Below are 22,205 nucleotides of genomic sequence, written 5' to 3' on the forward strand. Positions count from 1 at the left end.
GTAGCTGAGGAGAGGAGGAGTTGGCTACAGGCCAACCTAGGCCTTTCAGGCCTGGGCTAGGCCTACATAGACCATAGACCTTTTTTGTACCCTCTCAGCTTGTAACAGAATAAACCTGATTCCTGAGTTTTCCTGAAGTTCGCCAGTCTAGGATTAATATTAAGTAATTATTCACCACAATTACTTTCAACATCCACATTCCACATAGAAAATAGACAATAGTTAACTTGTGGATGAACAGTGTGGCAACTAAGCAGGTGACAGATGCTAGCAACTAGAGTTTAGCCACCTTATTAGCATGTCTCATAAGATGTCAGGTAGTGAGGTCCTCTCGCTATAAGTTACCAGTCTTTTCAGCTGAATTCGGTCCTTCTTTTATTAGGCATTTAGTCATTTCTCAAAAGGGGTTTGTTGAAGTATACAAATTTGCTGAATTTGTATACTTCTTTCTGTCTCTCAATAAGTTGATGAGTATACTTAACAACTCAGAACACAAGAACAACTGTGACACACAAGGGAGCCATCTCATGCCTTATCAGTATTGCTATAAAATACATACCCCCAAAAAGGGCAGCTCTTTCAAATCTTTTCCAATACCAATGATGGCTGAATCCTGCAAATTGCTGTAGATACGTTTAGTCAAGGACTTTTCCATGTTCAAATATAACACTTCATGTTCTACAGTACACATAACTCTCATATATGCAGAAAATCACCAGCATAACACAGTAATGCTAATAATTTTGATAATAAGTTACACACTTCATGGTTGAAATGGTGGGTTTCTCCTCTACATTTTGTGTTCTTTTAAAAGGTTGGCAACTCCTTCCCTTCGAGCAGTGTATGGAGCGTGTTTCAAACTGAACATGTTAGATGGGAAAAGATTGCCACTTGGTGCATACATCTCTTCCCCCCTCTCGCCCATGAGCATCCGTAGAGTCTTATTACGGGAGATGATCTTGTCATAGAACTCCACTCCTCCTTTGGTGTACTCAGGAGAGAGGCTTGCTGCGCGGCGATCTGACCTGTAGTCCATCCACTGGCTAACTTCATCAGTTGCCAGCAAGTAGAACGCAGCACCCAAACCAACCACAACTAAATTGACCAGCCCCCTGGCCAGAATGGGACCAGCGTATAGCCCAAAGATATGTTTAAGCACCACGCTGTTGACACAAATCCCGACCAGGCAAGCTGGAGCCACCGCAGCATGCAACACTGGCCCAGCCGAATCCAACCGGAGCACTTCCCGTGCTATGGCAAACTTCTGTGCCTCGGAGGAAAACACAAGAGACTCTTTCAGGCTGCTGCCAATATCACTGTCCCACTCGACCTCTCTACCATTTATAAGTATGGTGCGATTGGTGATGCCAGCTGGGTCGTCTGGAGTACTGTTGAAATTGGCTGGTATGCCCACTTGGGCACCAGAAGGTAGCCAGGGAATGCCAGCACCAATTGGGTGAAAGCCAAAGGACGCAAAGGCACTGAAGTTTTCGGATGAGCCGACAGCACAATCATTTAACACCGTTTGAAATGTGTTCTCCAGTTTCTCAGACAGACTGGCAGGTTCTCCTTTGCTCCAGGCCTGATACAGCTTCCTATATGTCCCATTTGGAAAAACATGATAGAAAATATTGGCTGTGAAAACTCCCCCACAGCTAACGAGTAACACTGGCGTTCGGTACTTCTGCAGAAATGCAGAGATTTTCAGAAATGAGAAACTCATTTGGCACTCCTTTTCTCAGAATGGTGATTTTCCTGTTGAGAAACACAACATGGTTTTAGTACAATTAATAGCCTTTATCACCCGGAGAGAAGAAATACTCTTTTCTGATTGGCTGGTGGGGTGGCTATTAATTCTGAATAACAGGACACCGTTCCATATCAATGCTTATGAATGGTAACTATAACAACCATAGTAGGACTACGGTTGCAGGCTTCGCAACAATGGAATCAACTGTAAACAAGCTAACTGTCCATGCTATCGGAAGTTGTACAACAAGCTGAACTTGAGCTTCTTATTAAACGAAACCACGTGTTTCCTTTGCTTTACAGTGGCAACCGGGTGATAAGCAGGATAATGGCCTTCGAGGTGTGTCCTGTTATACGAAATTAATGGACTCGGGCGGAGGACTTTGCCCCTCGCCCTCGTCCATTAATTCCGTATAACAGGACACCTCGGCGGCCGTTATCCCTTACATAATTTTCATGTGCAGGCAATTTTCAACAGCTTATCTGTACAAACAACAACAATGTGAACTAATATTTATTTGGTAGTATTATCTTCAAACCTTACAGTGCACATTGTGATAAACATACTGATTAAAGTGTAACTATGGGAGTAAATGCAACCTAGGGTCTATTTACGGTAGTTAAAAATTACGTTAATTGGTGGCGTTTTGAGCAAGACTGTTTATTTGCATTATCACTGAATGGGCTTACAGTGATGCTAACAGGGCAAGGTGCCACATCACTATTTTTATACCACTAACAATGCTCAAAATATAATCACACCTCTGTGGTAGTGTGGTGAGGGTTTCTACAGACAAACCAAAGTATTGTAAGCTTTGAAAGTATACAGAGAAGTTATAACAAGACCTGTATCTGTAGAAAGAAAATTCCATGGCTTCCTGGTCCGGTATCGTCAAATCAGTGGGCGCGTTCAATCTTGTAGCGCTGCACAGATCTGGCTGAATCTATCAATACAAACATGACTTTTAGCCAGATCTGCACAGAGCCGATTCAATCAAACGCATCCGCTGATTTGACGATACCAGACCAGGGGCCTCATGTACAAAGCTTGCGTACGTACAAAAATGCTGCGTACGCCACTTCTCACGCTCACGTCCGGATGTACGAAGACTGACTTGAACGTGAGAATGTGCGGTCCTCCACGCAAACTTCATGTCTGGCGTACGCACATTTCCAATGTGTATCGTCAGTTGGCGACACTTAGAGGCAATGCAGCGCAACAACATTAGTTGATCGCGAGTCTAGGCCTTTATTTGCACAGTATATTGTGAAACGTGGATTATTAAAAATGATTCGAATGACTTCGAAAGTAGGCCTATGTTTCTATATAAATGGACATGCAACATGCTCAAATTCTACTAAGTTATGCAACAACCTATCTGTGATGAAAACTGTAGACTTATTAGAGGATACGAATTAAAAGGGAATGTGAAACCTATAGCCTACACATATAGATAGAATAGATAGGCTGACTAATAAGCGCGGATATAAGCTATTTCCCTTAGTGTGATTGACTGCATAGGATACTTTGACTTTCCTCGAGTAAGCATTCGCATTATTGTTGTCACACATATAGGGATATGATCCAGAAATCGTAATGTTGTGGCGATGTGGCCTGGATCAACTTTGTTTATTCCACCTCGAGTGCGCGATGCGTGGTAGCCTACTTGGACACGATTGATGTAATGTTTTTTTTAATTAATGCAGTTGTGTTGTAATGGTTCAAATACATCAAACCCAGTTATGCGAACCCTGTCACCTACTTGCAGACTGACCAATAATTCTACCACGGTCTCTGACCCTATAGCTAGCCACTGCTACGCTCTGCCACTACTGATTTTTTTTTGTTATTAATTACAGATGATAAAGACGTACGATTACTGACATTTTGTCGGATAAACACTTCTAGCTCGCATTCGCTGGAGATATTTTTTTTATTTTTTTATTAATTTGATGATTTCAATTATTAAACTTTGGAGCAGGTTCGAGTATGAATGGATCCACAAATGAGTTTTCATTGTTATTAATATTGCGGGATAGGCCATTTTGTCTTCGCGGAGGTCTGCGCTCTCGAGTGGCCTTCTAGTTAGCATATTAAAATGAGTGTGATTGAGGGAGGAGAGAGGGTGGAGTGTAATGCTCGTGCATGTACGCTTAATTTCACGTTAATTGGGATGTACAAAGAAAGGCTGCGTGGAATGCTGCGTACGCACAGTTTCATAAATCAGGATTTTTTTGTGCGTACGCTACTTTTCAGGTTTGCACGTACGCAATGTTTTAGTATGAAATCCACGCAAGTCTTTGTACATGAGGCCCCAGGACCTTATTCATGTGCTTACTAGGGGAGTAATGAACAGTGTGTGGAAAATCTCACTCTCACTCTAATATCGTGTCCACACTAGCTCAGATTTGTTTGTATCCGACACACTTTTGTTACCATCCACATTAGATCGTCCTATTAGATTTGCATATCAATGGAGTAATGTGGACGGACGCACATGGTATCTACATTTACATTAATTAATTTAACAGACACTGTTATCTAAAGTGACTTACATATGTCCCCGGAGCAACATGGGGTTAAGTGCCTTGCTCAAGGGCACATTGGTGAAAGCCGGAAATTGAACCCACAACTTTTCAGGGTACTGCACACTAGCCCATGTCCTTAACCACTATAGGCCTACTCACCGCCAGCATATATCTATGCATCGTATCTACTGTGAAACTGATACAGTGTTTGTGGACGCGGATTGGATTTTTTCTGAAAATCCAAGTCTTTTAATTATTACTTTTTAAACATTTTTAAACTATTGCCCCTTTATGCTTGTATGTACTATTACCTTGTGTGTTTTATGTTTTCTTTTTTATTCTACTTTTTAAACTATTCTTTGACTATTGCCCTTCTATGCTTTTGTTTATGTAAAGCACATTGAATGACCTCTGTGTATGAAATGCGCTATATTAATACACTTGACTTGAAGGTGGCCAATCAGCTTAAAAACTCACTTAATTATTCATGTGGGTACCAGGTAAACATGAGGGGCACTAGATATCTGCTGAAATGGGCCATCTTATTCTCATTGTATTGTAACCATGGGCTTCTGAAATAGCATCTGAGTATGCGTTTGACAGACCTGCATACCTTCTATACTAACATCAGAGACCAAGGTAAAATATGGAATATATAAAAATGTCATCTTTAAGGGAACATGGCAAGCTAAAACAAGCAGGTAGCCTAATCATTTTCACTTTATCGCACCCTAGTGGACAAATAACATAGCAAGGAGGTTTTGTAAAATGCACTAAGCTATTATTATCATTTACCAGGAAAGCCAACCAGTTTGCATGCGCATACCAGATGCAACAATTTCTCATGTGCATTCCATGACTATGCAAATGGAAAGCTGTCATATTTAGTCAATGTGATGTTATCTTGAGTTCGAGCCAAATTGAAGCCTGGCATAAAAAGTAAGCTGTACATTAGGACTGTCTGTTCTCGGGCTTGTCAGGGACATGAGTATGATTTACCCATCACCCCAAACGTATACATGTAAGCGAATTGTGTGTAGACTAAAACGGGGTCTTCACTACCCCCGCAGTGAATTGAGTGTCAAATAGCCTATTTACCAAACGCATGTCATGTTGACTGGTCCTGAAGGTCGAATGCCACTGAAGAGATGTGACGACAACGCGGTAACATACAAACTGCGCTGACAGCCCTAACCCTAAGCTTAATAACGCATTAGGCTACCATTAAGTGGATAAATGTGCATTCTCGGCTGTCGTAGTTAACTTAAATGTAACGTTAACACTCATTTTTAGCTATTGATACCATTAGTCAGCTTGCAATTTGCTACATGTTGCCACCAAGTTGTAGTCATGGTAAACTAAGAGGATTGCAAATGTAAGCCGTAGGGCTATATACAGTTCAAAACACATAGGCCTACTTGCAAAAAGTACCCACTTGATGTAAAGATCCTTTGACTCCCCAATATATTTTGAAGGATACGATTGAACTTAAGGTACATAACCACATGAGTTTACTTCCGGCTATGTGAAAACAGCGACAGTACAGTAGCCTACAATACCATCAACTCCAGCGTGAAGTCAGCAATAGCAACGTCTTGAGCATTTTGTCAAATTAAAAGCTACGTATTCAGAACTACCGAAATGAGCTGGATCAATTAGGCTACTGGCGAATGTAAAATAAGTGTGCTTTTCACACAACAGTGATGGAGTTATTATTTTAACTTGATCATCTAAGCACGTCCACATTGACACAAGTCTTGGCTGTTAAATAAAGTACACAAATATTGGTCTGTAAGTTCGTTGATGGGGATGGAGTTCGCTAAATGTTTTAGAAAGGAAACTGATAAGTCATACAAGTGTAGGCTATTATTCCTACAAAACAACTAGATACAATGTAGACCATGTGGTGACACTGTTTCAGTGAGTAGGCCTAAGATTCATTTTGGAATCTAAAAAGACACATTTCGCGGACACGTGAGTGTGCTACGATCAAAGAAAAACGTGAGCAATTTGAATATGCTTCATATGAAGGCTGAAAGTAAAATTTGGATGCTAAGCCTGTATTCTTTAGGCAATTAATCCCACTGAACCCTTAGTTTTATGCTTACAGTACAGGCCAAAAGTTTGGACACACCTTCTCATTCAATGCGTTTTCTTTATTTTCATGACTATTTACATTGTAGATTCTCACTAAAGGCATCAAAACTATGAATGAACATAATGGAATTATGTTCTTAACAAAAAAGTGTGAAATAATTGAAAACATGTCTTGTATTTTAGATTCCTCAAAGTAGCCACCCTTTGCTTTTTTGATAGCGCTGCAAACCCTTGGTGTTCTTGGGGACCAATAAAGTATCTATCTTCTCTCAATGAGCTTCATGAGGTAGGCCTACTGTAGTCACCTGAAATTTTCACTTCTCAGGTGTGCCTTGTCAGGGTTAATTAGTGATTTTTTTTCCCTTATTAAAGGGACACCAGGCAAGCCTGATGCTTTTTCTCTACGAAACTCCCACTTGCTCGGTCTGAAGCTCTTTTCCTTTTCTTTGCATCTTCCGTCAAGGGTTTTCGCTGCTTCTTCGCTGGCTCTGCCATTAAACACACGTTTGCAACAATCGCTAGCGTTTCGTTAGCCTGCCTCTGTGCTGTGGATGCAGGATGTAAACTGATCCTGCTTCGGTCGGCGGGTATGATACACTGAACTTGCAAGCGGGATATTCTTCCTACAGGCAGTAGGGGCGGGCGAGAGAGTCTTCATTCGCCCAGTAATGAGTCATTTAACCTATACCGACTCACGAAGATGAGTAATTAATACGAAAACGTTGCCTGGTGTCCCTTTAATGGGGTTGGGACCATCAGTTGTGTTGTGCAGAAGTCAGGTTGATACACAGCCGACAGCCCTATTAGACAACGGTTAGAATACATATTATGGCAAGAACCAATCAGCTAAGTAAAGAGAAACGAGTGGCCATCATTACTTCATCATTAAATGAAGGTCAGTCAGTCTGGAAAATTGTGAAAACTTTGAATGTGTCCCCAAGTGCAATTGCAAAAACCATCAAGCACTACAACGAAACTGGCTCACATGAGGACCGCCCCAGGAAAGGAAGACCAAGAGTCACCTCTGCAGCTGAGGATAAGTTTATCCGAGTCACCAGTCTCAGAAATTGCAAGTTAACAGCAGCTCAGATTAGAGACCAGATGAATGCCTCAGAGTTCTAGCAGCAGACACATCTCTAGAACAACTGTTAAGAGGAGACTGCACGAATCAGGCCTTCATGGTCAAGTAGCTGCTAGGAAACCACTGCTAAGGAGAGGCAACAAGCAGAAAAGATTTGTTTGGGCCAAGAAGCAAAGGAATGGACATTAGACCAGTGGAAATGCTTTTGTCTGATGAGTCCAAATTTGAGATCTTTGGTTCCAACCGCGGTGTCTTTGTGCGACGCAGAAAAGGTGAACGGATGGATTCTACATGCCTGGTTCCCACCGTAAAGCATGGAGGAAGAGGTGTGATGGTGTGGGGGTGATTTGCTGGTGACACTGTTGGGGATTTATTCAAAATTGAAGGCATTCCGAATCAGCATGGCTACTACAGCATCCTGCATTGACATGCCATGCCAATCCGGTTTGCGTTTAGTTGGACCATCATTTATTTTTCAACAGGACAATAACCCCAAACACACCTCCAGGCTGTGTAAGGGCTATTTGACCAAGAAGGAGAGTGATGGAGTGCTGCGCCAGATGACCTGGCCTCGACAGTCACTGGACCTGAACCCAATCGAGATGGTTTGGGGTGAGCTGGACCGCCGAGTGAAGGCAAAAGGGCCAACAAGTGATAAGCATCTCGGGGAACTCCTTCAAGACAGTTGGAAAACCATTTCAGGTGACGACTACCTCTTGAAGCTCATCAAGAGAATGCCAAGAGTGTGCAAAGCAGTAATCAGAGCAAAGGGTGGCTGCTTTGAAGAAACTAGAATATAAGACATGTTCAGTTATTTCACACTTTTTTGTTAAGTACATAATTCCACATGTGTTCATTAATAGTTTTGATGAATCCACAATGTAAATAGTCATGAAAATAAAGGAAACACATTGAATGAGAAGGTGTGTCCAAACTCTTGGCCTGTACTATATGTGTATTGACATTGCCAAGCTTGTTTGTTGATGCACTATCGGTGTTGCATTTTAAAATAAATGTTCTATGCCGTTGATCTAGTTCTTTGGGATTTAAGTTTTCTGTTTAAGGCGACAATTCGGCTTGTATTTATTTCTCCCTCTTTTAAACTGTAGCGAGCGTGGAACAATTTTAGCGGGATGATTTTAATAGCCTGGCTAACGTCAGACCTCATCTCATTGAATAAAATCGCGCGCAAGGCAGCATGGGAAAACCCAGGCTAGATTTTTAAGTGAAGCGGGGAGCGAAATTGAGCGGAGCGACCTGACGCGAATTTAAGCGGCAGAGTAACAGCCTTTCTTTTACTGTCTATGGAAAGAGCCATCTACGTGAGGTGTGTTGAATTGCTCGGACAGCTGCTTGATGACTAGTGCCGTGGCAGCACTTTTCCCCCTCTAGTTCCATATAGTAATAGGCTATTTTCCTTGTGCAGGTGTCTCTGATTGGAAATCAAATAGTTGTCTCTGATTGCCGGCCAGTGTTGCCCGTAGACAGTACGGTGTTTGCCCCCAGCAATATGGCGGCTGCGTTCACATATGCCACCTAATTCTTTCACACAAGCTTAATGTCACAGACCACTTGGAGGTGCAAACAATATCATAATTTTGGTTGAGTTGACCATCAGTTAACTTCGAAACAGGCACTTTACTTTGGATAGACAATAGGAGTGATTAACATCAAAAAATGTAAACACATTTACACATTTAAAACACATTTACACAATTTAAACACATTTAAAAAAAAAAAACGGTCTCGTGTACATGCAGTTTTATTTGCAAACGTAGATGGCCAGATATTCGTTTAGGAAAATACCCTGCTTCGTGTAAACGTAGTCTTAGATTTTTGCTACCCCAGAGCTTGCGATATGGCTGAAAATTGTATCACAATATAAGTGTTTAATATCAGTCAATATTGATAATTATTGATTTTTTTTAACCTATTTCAGATATGGACAAGAACAAAAAAAAGTTACATTTTAACACTTTTATTTTAAACTTAACCTTCCTCTGATTTTAATCACCTTAGTTATCAATCAAAGCAAACAGGGGGAAAGAAATGGCAACACAATCATGAAAAACACTCAAATAAATGAATGTGTACATAAGTCTGAATGAAAAGCATCACTGGTTGAAGCCTGGAAATACTGCCTGCTACTTGAAAACAAAGAAGATTGATGTTGCTGTTGGCGAACAGCGTGACACAGGCTTTTTTTAAGTTGACAAAAGTTTGAACTAGCCAACTAGCTCCACTGGTGGGAAAACGCATGGGACTCATGAGTTGTAGCGTGGTCCTATTGCGTGCAGAGGGAATTTGAACCGATTATCCCGCCCCTCGGACTGAGCACTGTGGTGGATTTCTATGACTTAAAGGATGCATGTATGTTTTTTTATAAACTTTGATATTACTGCAATTATTATGAGACTTCAAGGCCTGTACACATCTTAAGCAGACCAGGCCAGGTGTCAAAGAGTGGGGTGAATGAGTGCACAGTGACACTGGGCCTAGACGGTCAAGAGCGAGAGGATGAGGTAATGGAAACTGGAAAAACCAGAATTAGACAGTTTTGCATATAATTTTTATGCATGATATGACAAGGGGTCCCACCAATATCCGTAACCTTGGTGGATGATGATAGACCAACAGGTGTCTTTCGAGGGAGGCGAGAAGGCCCAACTTCAAGGTTAAGGAGTATAAAAAGATAAGCCGCAGCCATTTTGATTTCAGATCTCATCGGGGGCCGCCATCTGATGACATCTCACCTCACCCTATTGCTTGACACCTGGTCTGAACATCGTTTAGACTGGATTATCATTGCAATACGGTGTATAAAGATTCAGCAGTCTTCAGAGATCTCCTTTCTGTTCTGTCTCCTTCGGACGCCTTGTCCCAGAGTGCTAATTAGTAATATTCAAGTGATAAATTGCTAGTGGATTCGAAAGTGGACTAGTTTTTTCCACGACAGCACTACCAACGGTGAGTTCCCAGACTCTACATTTTAAAGCACAATCCCGGCACAAAAATCAACCTAGGGGTTAATAACATGTGTACCGAGTTCGTCCGTTCTCTGAGATATGTTTTCATGCTAATCGAACGTGACCAGTTTTACCACAAACCGCTAATTAGCGTTTAATGCTAGTCTTCGAGGCACACGCAAAGTCAAAAGAAACAGCTATTTCTATACCATTAACAAGACTCAAAATGTCACCACACTTCCACGGTAACATAATGAGGGGCCCTACATGTAAATCGAAGCATTGAGAACTTTGTAAGTGTACAGACAGTTTATTAAAAAGGTACAGTAGTTTAGAAACAGTACCGGTCACGTATACAGGCTGGCGGCATCTTGGGAAAAGTCACGTGATAATTCAGCTCACGTTGCACGACGTAGTACTGGAGCAACGCAAGCTGAACTGTCACGTGACTGTTTTCCCAAGATGGCCCTGTATTGGTGACTTTGTCGCCAGACTCTCGTTGTAGAGCTCATCCATATCGAGATCCGCTTACATCTGAAGGGCAGCTACAGCTGTGGTCAATTACCAGAAGCTGATTTCTTGTTTTTCCTTGAAGTTGAAACACTGGATGTTGAACAAGTTGCCCAGTTTCGGAGAAGTCAAACTATTTCTCAAGGTATTGCTCTGTGGTATCATAAGTTGTTGAATTCTCTCCGAAGCCTGTCAACCCTAAGGAGGAGACAGACGATTCTTCGTTCTCAAGTTCTTATTCCATCTACATCTTTAAAGGCACTCTAAGCGATGCTGGGTAACGTCACTTCTGTTGACTTTCAAACAAAACAGAGAGCTAGCTCGCTATTTCCTCCCTCTCCCTCCCATGCTGCTCCCATGCAATTGAATCTATCTAAAGCCCTCCTTATCACTGACTAAATATGTATAAGAAATGACAAATATTATAAGAATAACAAATAATCATATAGGCTACAGCTGTCGCCTACTTTGCCCCTTCCTGTTTGGTGTTGGAGAGAGGTCACTTGGTTTTTATAGTTCACGTCACTATTTGCATGAGCCACGACTAGAAAGACTTGCGATAATATCAAACATGTTTGATATTGGCCTAACGGCAAAACTAGAAAAGGACTGACTTTGACTGACTTAAAACCGCTAAGATTGGCACCTTACACTTAACGATCTAGTTGACGGGAGCGCGCCGCGATTCCAGTACAACTCCCATGATATCTGTCCGACTTTGTAAATGTAGTCGCTGACTGTGAAAACAGACCAAAATCGTACAATGTAAGGCCGCCATTAAACGCGGATCTCGTCTGTGATTTGCTGGAACAGTTTGTTATGTTTTTATGGGCTAGGTTTGCCCTGGTTGTTTTTGTTGCCGTTTTTGGAGCCTGAGCTGTCCACAGAGATTGCGTTTTTTTACAGTGTATTCAGGACACAGACAGCTAGTGGATGGTTAGGTGATGTTTGCAGTAAGTGACATAAAATGTTTTAGCCTAAAAAATGTGTGGCATCGCCTAGAGCACCTTTAACTTCAAACCTAGAGAAGACTGGCATACCTCCCCAACCATGTGCTTATGTCTTCAATTTTGACTTAAAGGAGAAGTTCGGTGTGATATTGGCCTTAAAGGTAAACTATGCAGTATTGGCAATTTCCTTACTGTTTTCTCGGTTTTTGCTTCTTTTTCGCTGGCTCTCGCATGACGAATCTCTGAGAAACTCCATCGCTACCTTTTTCTAGCCGGTGCCTGGCGTGTATATGTATTTGAATGCAGTAAAGCAATTTGTTACACTCGTTATACTTCCTGACATTGAGGCCGTCGGCCCACAGTTGCAAGGGTGGTTTTTCCGCTCACAGGCACTAGGTGGAAGCGAGACGGCCACCATTCAACCCGAAAAAAGTCATATAACCATTCCAATAACTCTGAAGCTGTTAAATGAAGATAAATTAAGCTAAAAAAAACATGCACATTAAGCTAAAAATCCTGCATAGTGTGCCTTTTAGTGTGTGGAAACATGATACCAAGTGTGAACTTTTACTCCTAGCTTATCTCAGCTTCGCACTCCGATAGCTGGCACTAGTTAGCCGATGCTACCAACAGGTTTCCGATGGGGGTGCCTCGGGCATAACAATTTCTCTCGAGACAATGTCGGCGTACCTAGATGATCCATACGACATTGGAGTACAAATCGTGAGGGGCTCTCTTCGCAGGACGAGGGTTTTTAGAGACTGCCAGAATCCGCTGACATACCCGGACGATATTCTCTATGAAAGATCTAGATTCTCAGCCGAGGGAATTCGTTATCTTTGTCAGCTGATCGAGGCAGACGTCTAATGTCACCCGTCGTAGCAATGCCCTTACGATAGAGCAGATAATGTGCCTTTCATTGAGATATTTTGCCAGTAGACAATTCATGTATTCCATCGGTGATGCTGAACATCTGAGCAAGAATACTGTATGTTGTATGATTCACAAAGAGGTAATTGTTCTATCTAAACTGTTGGATGCATTTGTTGTTTTGTCCCTGGCCATTTAACCACTCTGCAAATTAAGGAAAGGTTTAAATATAATTTAATGCAATGCATTGCAATCGCGGGTAATTATTAATATCAAAATAGGTCTATTCTAGGCTACCTCCATAAAGACAATTGTGAGACTTATGACTAACAATTTCCCTAGGTTTCCCAAGAGTAATAGGAGCCATTGACTGCACACAAATCCCAATCAGTGCACCCCTGGGAGAGCATGAGGGCGATTATATCAATCGCAAATCTTTTTACAGCATCAACGTGCAGGTATTAGGTGTATTTGATATATGTGATTGGAATAGGCCGTCATGTCCTACCTCAAGTTCACCTTCTCTTCACCTATTGGACCCACATAAGCCAAAGTGTTGGTTTGCATTTTTTGACAATTTTGAACAATTATGTTTATATATATTTCACATTCCTTCGCCATTATGTTTTTCTTTTTTTTTTGTTATCCACATGGGCTGGTCCTGTTGATCATTTTCAGGCGAAACAGTTTGCTTCAACTTTAGTCATGTTCCTAACTTTTGCACGAATGTTACCAAAATGACCAAATAGCTTTAAATTCTTAGATGACGTGATCTCCAGTTCATGGTGACAAGCTTGGACGCAAGGTGGCCAGGCTCAGTCCACGACTCCCGCATTTTTAGGGAGTCCGCGCTATCTGCAAGATTTGAAGAAGGTAAGGCAATCAGCATCCTAGAATTGTTTTTGGACACAAATTTACACGTGACATTTGCTCTCCATTTCATCTAAGGGCTTTTTGATGGCCTGCTGCTGGGTGGATACCCATGCCTCAAACATCTCCTAACACCATATGTTGACCCACGAACAAGGCTGCAAAAACGTTTCAATTCTGCCCACAGCATCACAAGGGCTAGAATTGAAATGACCTTTGGCATTTTGAAGGCAGATTTTGCATGTCTGAAAGGCCTTCGTGAGAGGGCCTGTGTAGCTGCATGTGTGGTGCTACACAATATAGCCACAATCGGAAAAGAAATAGTGCCAAATGACATTCCTTTACCCCCAGACATTGTTGACCCCATGACCCTTGACCATCCCACAGGGTGTGCAGTGAGTGAGGCAATCACCAACCAATTTTTCACTCATTAAAATAAAAAAAAACACAACCAATAAACACATTCAAGATCATTTATTCAAGTTCTTGCTTTCCTAAAAACTACAGAAAGAAAACCAATTAATGATTGTACACACATTGATGGACTGGTAAAATGTAGATCTACCAGTAATACCTTCTTGTCATGTTCTAGCTTCTCAATTTTGAGCTTTAGTTTCTTAATTTCCAGTTGGTTTTTTTCACAGTCAAGTTGAGGCATTCTCTTGTACAGGCTGCGCACATTGTCCGTCCCAGCCTACAGAACCCCCCAAAAAGAAAATGTATTATGCATAAAACATTTGAGCATGAGGAACCAAAGACAAAGAAAGTCCTTTGAGTCCATGATGGCCGAGAGGAGGTTGGCTCAGGAGGGGACAGAAGCTGTTGCAACTCTTCCTGCAAAATAATATGAGCAGAGACGGTTGATAACCTATCATTGATATGTCACTCAATTCACAGACGTAAAACTGGAAAGTAATAGTCATCCTCCTAGATTATTGACTGTACAGTATAGCAGTGATAAAATGTTTCAACCTGGATGTGAGTGTCTGAATTGGCAGTCAGTGTGTCCTCACTCTCGTCGTCCTACTGAAAAATAATTTACATTTGTCAGGCTGCACCTACATAATTCAGTTACTCCAATTTGATTCCTTTTTACAATTACCTGGGCCTGAGGATCCCTGGATATGCTGGGCTGTGGTGGCTGGAGGATCTTCACATTATCCCCCTCAACTGTACACATAACACCATATGACACTGAACACAAAAATCACCATTTTAACATAAACCTTGAATGTCATATTACCCTGCACATAAAGGCTGCACATTTCCACAGCACCAGGATCCGACCGAATGTCTCCCTCCATAATTGGCCTTCCACTATTATTTTGCAATGGGCAACACTCTGGTGCCTTTTCTCCTCCAGTAGGACTGGGAGTAAACAACGACTAATCGGGCGATTATTTTATTGACTAGTCGACTAATTGGACGATTAATCTAACGGTTATTTTTCTGTTGCTCGGTTAATAAAAACCATAATGTATCTCATAAGTACAAAAAAAATAAAATAATATACTTTATTAAACAGTTTTGCACAGCAAAAAATCTTCTGCTTAACACAAAATAAAATAAATTGAATTTTACTGAAAGGCCAGCCTGTTTACCGTACCAGTACAACTCCCTTGTTCAAAAAAATCTAAATGTGTAGTGCAAAAAAAAAAACACTGTGCAGTGCGCAGCAGACATTCCTGAGAGTGTTATATACAATATAAAATTCCTGTTTTCAGTTTTACAGTCCCAACCAGTGGTGTAGTCTATAGTTAGCTGTAGTGGGTATACTGTGATCAACCCGAAATGTTTATACGTATCCTTGCCTATTTTAAGTGGGTATATTGAAATGGTGATGCTCTTTAAGTGGGTACACTTTGGCTTTCCTTGCCCAACGTGATTGTTGAACGATGCTGGCCAAAAATTAATATAGGCTAAATTTTCTGTGTCATGTCATACCTCTCATCTCGTTGCTATGCTGTCTCACCAGAAGATGCAGCAGCTGGCGAGACGTCACTGCGTTAAAGAAGCCCTATGCAGGTCTGGTTATTCCTTCGCTGTTTCTGGGTTTTCGCCGGATTTGGGCTCGCATTTTTCACGACATAGCTCCCCCTGCAGCTTCGGTAGCAAGTGACTGCTACGCTAAACCCCCACTAGCTAGCAAGCTAGCCATCAAGAAACCAAGCTAAACACAGGGCTCACAATAAAACGGTTGAGCAAACACATTGTTCAAGAGACTATCAAACCACATTACAAAAACGAAGTTCATCCAAGGGTAGGCTACTTACAATTTCAACAGCAACAAAGCCAAGTCGGCGTCCGTTTTGCAGTCTTCTTAGAAACTACAATCTGACTACATTTTCGAGGCGCGATTGGATACTTCCTCTGAGTTACATCCGGATTTACCCGGTCCGGGTTCAGAAAGTTGCATATTCGTTTTTTCCGCGGAGAAGCGATAGAGGGAGACGAAGCACCCACCAAACAACCCAGAAAGTGTTGTAGAACCATCAGAACAACTCTCAACCTGCATAATTAAGGCATTTTTGCTCAAATCGTTGCATAGGGCTTCTTTAACTGAGCTGTTAGATATATAGAACATCTACTTCCGTGTAGTAGGCTACAATGTGATCTGATTGATTCTACATACCGGTAGGCCAGTCATTACTTTTATAATTGTGGGGAAACGTAGTGCATTCTGAAGCCCTGTTTCTTTTCTCCTAAGCTGTTGTACACCAAGGGATAGGTGCACTTTTATCCCTTGAGATACTTTCTCCGGCAATAATAAACTTGTATTTATAACGAAAGGCAATTGAAAATGTAGCGAAGTAAAGAGTAGATTACTGGCTCAAAAATGTACTTGAGTAAAAGTAGAAGTAGGCTACCGTTTTGAAAAAGGAATCTGGAAAGTTGCCGTTCCACGAAAAGAAAACTTTTTTACTCATGTGCGTTACTTGTAGCATGTTACTACCTACCCCTGGGTATACTGCATAGTCCTGCGTATCACATATAATAGACTACACCACTGGTCCCAACATTCATTCATTCATGAGCACTGCGCACCAGCTTATGTGCAGCCCTGGCCTGGACATTGCTTGGCTCCATTAGGTGACATTGGCGAACTAATGTACTGAATCATGATACTATAAGCTGGCTAATGTTAGTTTAATGTTATATTTGACTCGTAAATGATCACAGCATGACTAACGTTAAGTCATGACTCATGAGTTAGCTAACATTAGACAGATAACGCAAGGATTAAAGTTCTCCGTCATAGGACGGATTTCCGTCAATTTGATTTTAGAAATGTCATATTTGAGATCGATGCAGATCCGATGAGAAAACAAATAGGAGGGGGGGGGACTGTCACCTTTGCTTTTCCTTTTTTAAGGCAACTACACATATTAGGTAAATGTTTAAAGACCTAATGTTCTTGAGAACTTTATGTGTCTCAATCCGTGACCGCTCAAGAAGATACGTCCTATACGGCCTACGTCAGCCATGAGTTTCGCTTTGTATGTTGTAGCTACACACTTGTCTCGGGCGTTTGCTTAAAAAAAAGAACACGTATGGAGGACTATAACGGTCTAAAAGTTGGATTATAGTGACACAATCGAGACAGCTGATGAGGTTGGCCAATCCGTTTAACTTTTTTGGATATGATATTGTGAGCTCTATGTGCGAATTCGGAGGCTGTGTTCTTTCCGTGCATCAATGTAGACACTTACTATCGCGAACTCTTGTCAGGGGAGGTCATTCATTTTGGGTGTCACCTATGACTTGAACAGATAGCCTGCTATGCCACCCGATGTAGGCTACTATTATTGTTACAGTTTTTAATCAATGCAACTAACATTATGTGTAAAGCGACGCAATATAAACCGTAGCCTATGCAATTTATTATCCCGTCTGTTATGACATACAACAATGTTTTTCACAATTTGCGACGGAAGGTTTTGACTGAGCGTGTCGAGTAAGGGGGTCAGTCGTGTTTGTGACGCACAGACAGCCTTGTAGCCTATTTTGCTTAGGCCTCACTTTTAACGACAATAGGTTGTGAGTGTATGTTGACAAAAAATAACCATACAATTAAAATAGTCAACTTAAAACTTTGCTATAAAATATTATTAATTTATAGCACAAAACCATAACCAGTGGGCCTACCAGAACCTCGCATATTAGCGTCATGATTTGTGTGCGTCTATTTGGCAAGGCCACTAGCTGTCATGGATGCGTTGTTGCTAAAGGAAGGCAGGTGTCAAAAGTTAAAAAATAAATGCAGATGGGCAGCTGTTGGAAACGGGGGAGAACTAACAAGCCATGGTGTAAAGAAATTAAAGTGCCAGGAGTTTGCTTTTGCGCGGTTCGCTGCAAGAAAATTGTTTATGGATGCAATAGGAAAACGTTTTAGCACGCCACCAATCAGAAGACCGCCATAAGGTTAACGTTCGTGCACTTCAGGACATCTTACCTGGTGCAACTAGCCACCACGACAGAGGTAGGCTACGTTTATCTATGGCTGACCGTTTTTACGTTTAGAAAGTAGGCTACGCATGTTCTTTCATAGCGCAACACGACCTGTCCTTAACCATATCGCAACCTCTTGTCAACCTTATACAATCTGTTGCTGAAGACAAAAGCGCCGTCTCCAGATTGTCGTTACAAATGCGCAGACCTCCTGCATGAGCACACACAGTATTGCTGCTCATTGGAAAACTGAGTTGTCTGTAAAACTCAAAATTACCATGTTATCATTAAATGCGGATGAGGCAACACATGGAAATATGAACAATATCTAGAATGTTCTGATTTGTTACTTTGATGAGGAAATGGGAAGTCTTGCAAACTTGATTTTATAGATTTTACTTGGTGTTGAATTGCATATTAACAAGAAAAAAATCTCCCCTTTAAACACTTTTGGCCTGAAGTAATTAAATAAGAGTGTGTTAAAGCCTTTCTACAATATTGCTGCAGTAGAAAAGAACAGCAATGGCTAATCAGCAATGGTCAGGGATGGTACTAAAATATATTTTTGTTCATCAGGAAAACTCAATCTCAATCAAGAACACTCTCAATTCGCCTTATTCACATGGCGGCCATTGGCGGCTAAAACGAGGCTACAGGGTACACAAACCATAGGATTGTTATGTTCTATGCATTCACCTGTAGGTGGCATTAATTATATAGTAAGTGTACCCTGTAGCCTCGTTTTGGTTTAAACAATGGCCGCTGTGTGAATAAGGCGAATACTCCCTTTACTTTGCTGTTTGCATCTTTTTGTACATTAAAAACCAATAGGTCGCGACCGCAAAAGGGGTGTTATCTCTATAGGTAGATATGAACAACGTATGACTTATCGCCTGAAAAAAGTTCAGTCAAACGATTTTTTTTCACTTTAATCCCTGATAACGTTAAAAGCTACTGCAATCTGCTTGCTACCGTTAGCTAGATCTAGCAGCTGGGGGTGCCTCCGTTTCAGATGTCCCCACATTGCTGGTGTGGTATGCCAACTCCATTTGGCAAAGAGCGCAAATAAAGACACCTTTACGTTTGGGACTAAATTTGAAGTATTCCCATACCTTCGATGATTTAGGGCGAGCTGTTTTTGCAGGGCTTTGTTGGAAATTCTGTGAAGGTTGCTGTTTCGTCCTCGATTCTGCGATTCTGTTTTGGTCTCCCACATGTGTGTGGCGAGCTGCGTCGACGCAAAAATATGACGTTGATGTAATTTTGAAGTCGACGCGTCGCTACAGGCCTATCCTCCAGTAGTGTTCAAAGACACCTTTTTCTTGTTAGCTGTAAAATAGAGGCCCAAGTGGAGGCTATTAAGCATACAACATATTTTCATAAAAGATATTAATGCAAGCTATAACTATATAAACTTTCTGAATAATGTTTTTTTGTTTCATTTTCACCTGGTGCCAGGTGCGTTTGGCACTGCTGTTGCATCTGAAATGTTCAGGATTAGGCATACACTAAATCAGTCAATGGGGGCTACTTGAACATTCAATTATCCTTAAATAGCAAAAATAAGATTGCTCTACCGCACACTGTTGACATTTACTCGATTTTATTCAGTGCAAACAACGCATTTCGCATACAGCGTCCTCAGGTTCGCTCAGCGTACATCTATATGCCCACTTCTGAATTGTGTTGCATCTGTAGGCCTTTTTATGAACGCAAAATAGGCAATTTAATTATTTCAACACATTTCAGACATTCCGCAAGCTATTAATCCTCCGTAACACATATTTGAGGAACATGTGGAAATAAAACTTTACTTACGCATTTACCCGATCTGTAATACGTTGCCAACAGCCTTGCCTTGCTTTGTTTGCTGCCAACGTATTTGATTTTTGTCGTATAGTGGGTTTTAATACCTCGTAACTTGTCATAATAATTGTTCATTCCTCATCTGTAAAATAAAGTGATCACACCATCAACCCGCCTCTTTTATATGAACGCGCACAAACTCTAATTAGGTTAACCCCGGTTCAACAAATCAACTTCTTAATCAGCATCATAGTACCGATTAACACCAATTAAGATAACCAGGTTTTGTCAACCCCGGTTTAACAACCCTGGGTTACATCTGGGTAGGTTAAACTCTCTTCGTACTGTAGTACAGGCCCCAGGACTGCAGATGGTGTCCTTTATGTCCAGGAAGTCTGCCAAGTGTTCACAGCCATTCTCCTGGTAGCTTAGGTCACCAGGTCTTGTAATGGACCAATAGACACTTTGTTGGATGGTAGTCTCTCCTTGTCAATCACATCTTGTGGAATGGTGATGATCTGTTCACGGACCAGGGCACTTTTCAGGTTCTTCACCAGATGTGGTACATCTGGCATAAAGTACAGCCTCCCGTGTGACTGGACAGGATGTGGCACCCATATTTGATTGTAGTCTATCCCAAAGGATTTCCACATCGCCCTGTTGGGGCTCCCCATGTCTGTCGTGACATTAGAGATGAGAAGCCAGCTGCTGCTTCCCCTATGGCAATGCCCCATCTGTGGAATTACCACTGTAGTGGTATCCTACAATTTGTCTCCAGCATGTGGTAATTCCTGCCAGCATGGCACGCGCAGGCATGAGTTGCACGGCCCTGTCCCCATGTGCAGCTCCACACTTGTGATGGCCATCACGCTCCATGTGGTTCATGCCACCAGTCCTGTCTTCAGCCTTAACATCTCAAACACCTCCTGTAAGACTCCTGGCTCCAGCTTGAGGCACCCACCTTTGGATTGTTCTGATGTCTGGTAATGGTATTTGCAGGTCTTGCAATGTTTTGTGGCATGTTGTGCCTGCAGTGAATCGGATTTGTATTGCTTTTTTATCATTTAATTCCCCCATCGTATTCCACCTTTGTACTTTTGTCCAATCGCTCGAATTTGGTCTTTTGTGAACATTGCTGTAATTTTTTTTTCAATGAAACTGTCCCTCTGCCTTAATGCTGAATAGTTATTTTTCTGCTGTGCAAGAGCCCTCTCTGCTGTCTACATTTGCACAAGCAGTAAAGCAACCTAATGTTGGATATATACAATTATGCTTTTAGACGTATTCTATAACGGCTTAGAAACTAATCACATGCCAGCAAAAGGCAATTCAACTGAGTTTATTGCAAAAAGTTTTTTTTCTGGCTAAACATAAACAAACAAATGAAAGAGCGGCCATACTTAGGGGCACTCAATTGTTAATCTAGGCTCTGTTGTTATTTCTGTTTGGGTTCAAAAATGACGGTCTCTGTCGAAAATGACATGTTTACTCTGGCTTCCTCTGATGTCACACCCCATTCAGTGGATTGCAGTGACATTGTGGTGACATTGACGTCCTTGATGTCCTTATGTATTTACATATTATGCAATATAAAGCAAATGTGAATTCAAATAAGCCAAAGAAGGAATGCAGAACTCACGTCTACAAAAACACAGTGGTGTGAAATCAGACTCCAGTAATGGTGTGTCCACTGCTATTTTCTTACACCAATCACTGTGCCAAAGTCAAAGTGTGCTTTATTGTCAATTTCTCCACATGTAACATACCTGACATACAGAGGAATTGAAATGACATTTCTCTCCAACCCATGGTGAAAGAAGGTAAGGTGCATAAGAGATAAAGAAATTACTAAAAGACTAGAATTATATTATCTACAGTGAATAAAATAAGGTGCAAATATATACCTATATCAGTGGCGATTGCTGCTCTTTGGAACAGGGGAAGCTCTGATAAAAAATGGTAAATTATTAAATTAATATTATTAAGGTGCTATATTGTTCTTTGAGGGCAAAAAGTATCCCAAACAGTAGGCTATAGAGTTGGCATGGCAGACATGGCATGTAGCCTACACACGCTACCTAATTTAGCCTAAATACACAACTGGAACAAAAGCAAGTCACAAACTCTGTAACTCCACATTACGGTTTTATTTACAGTATGCTATTTAAGACAAATAGAAACCGACTGTATTGCTCCCAAATTATGAGAATTTGAGCTGTAACTTGCTTTTTTCTCTCGGCTTCACCTGCCAACATTAACGTTAACGCATCCCTGCCTTGAACTTGAACCACTTCCTGTCAGATCGCGACATATGCTGTCAATCAAAAA

General features: G+C 41.4%; 1 protein-coding gene across 2 annotated transcripts; it reads right to left on the reverse strand.

Annotated features, from left to right (window-relative positions):
• Positions 1-358: 358 nt before the first annotated feature.
• On the reverse strand, positions 359-5,800 carry tmem177 (transmembrane protein 177). 2 transcript variants are annotated; one of them, XM_076299442.1, is made up of 2 exons: positions 5,714-5,800; positions 359-1,755 (listed from the first exon to the last, which is right to left on the reverse strand). In XM_076299442.1, exon 2 carries the CDS (start codon positions 1,721-1,723, stop codon positions 791-793), a length of 933 nt encoding a protein of 310 aa, XP_076155557.1. In that variant the 5' UTR covers positions 1,724-1,755; positions 5,714-5,800; the 3' UTR covers positions 359-790. The 2 variants fall into 2 exon arrangements, with proteins under 2 accessions (XP_076155557.1, XP_076155558.1); XM_076299443.1 differs by lacking the exon at positions 5,714-5,800 and adding an exon at positions 2,810-3,612.
• Between the last annotated feature and the right edge of the window lie 16,405 nt (positions 5,801-22,205).

This window comes from Alosa pseudoharengus, unplaced genomic scaffold (assembly GCF_046254945.1).
Source record: "Alosa pseudoharengus isolate Yale_2024_CS ecotype anadromous, Long Island Sound unplaced genomic scaffold, YU_APseudo_1.1 YU_APseudo_1.1_scf_22, whole genome shotgun sequence".
NCBI classification, from domain to species: domain Eukaryota; kingdom Metazoa; phylum Chordata; class Actinopteri; order Clupeiformes; family Clupeidae; genus Alosa; species Alosa pseudoharengus.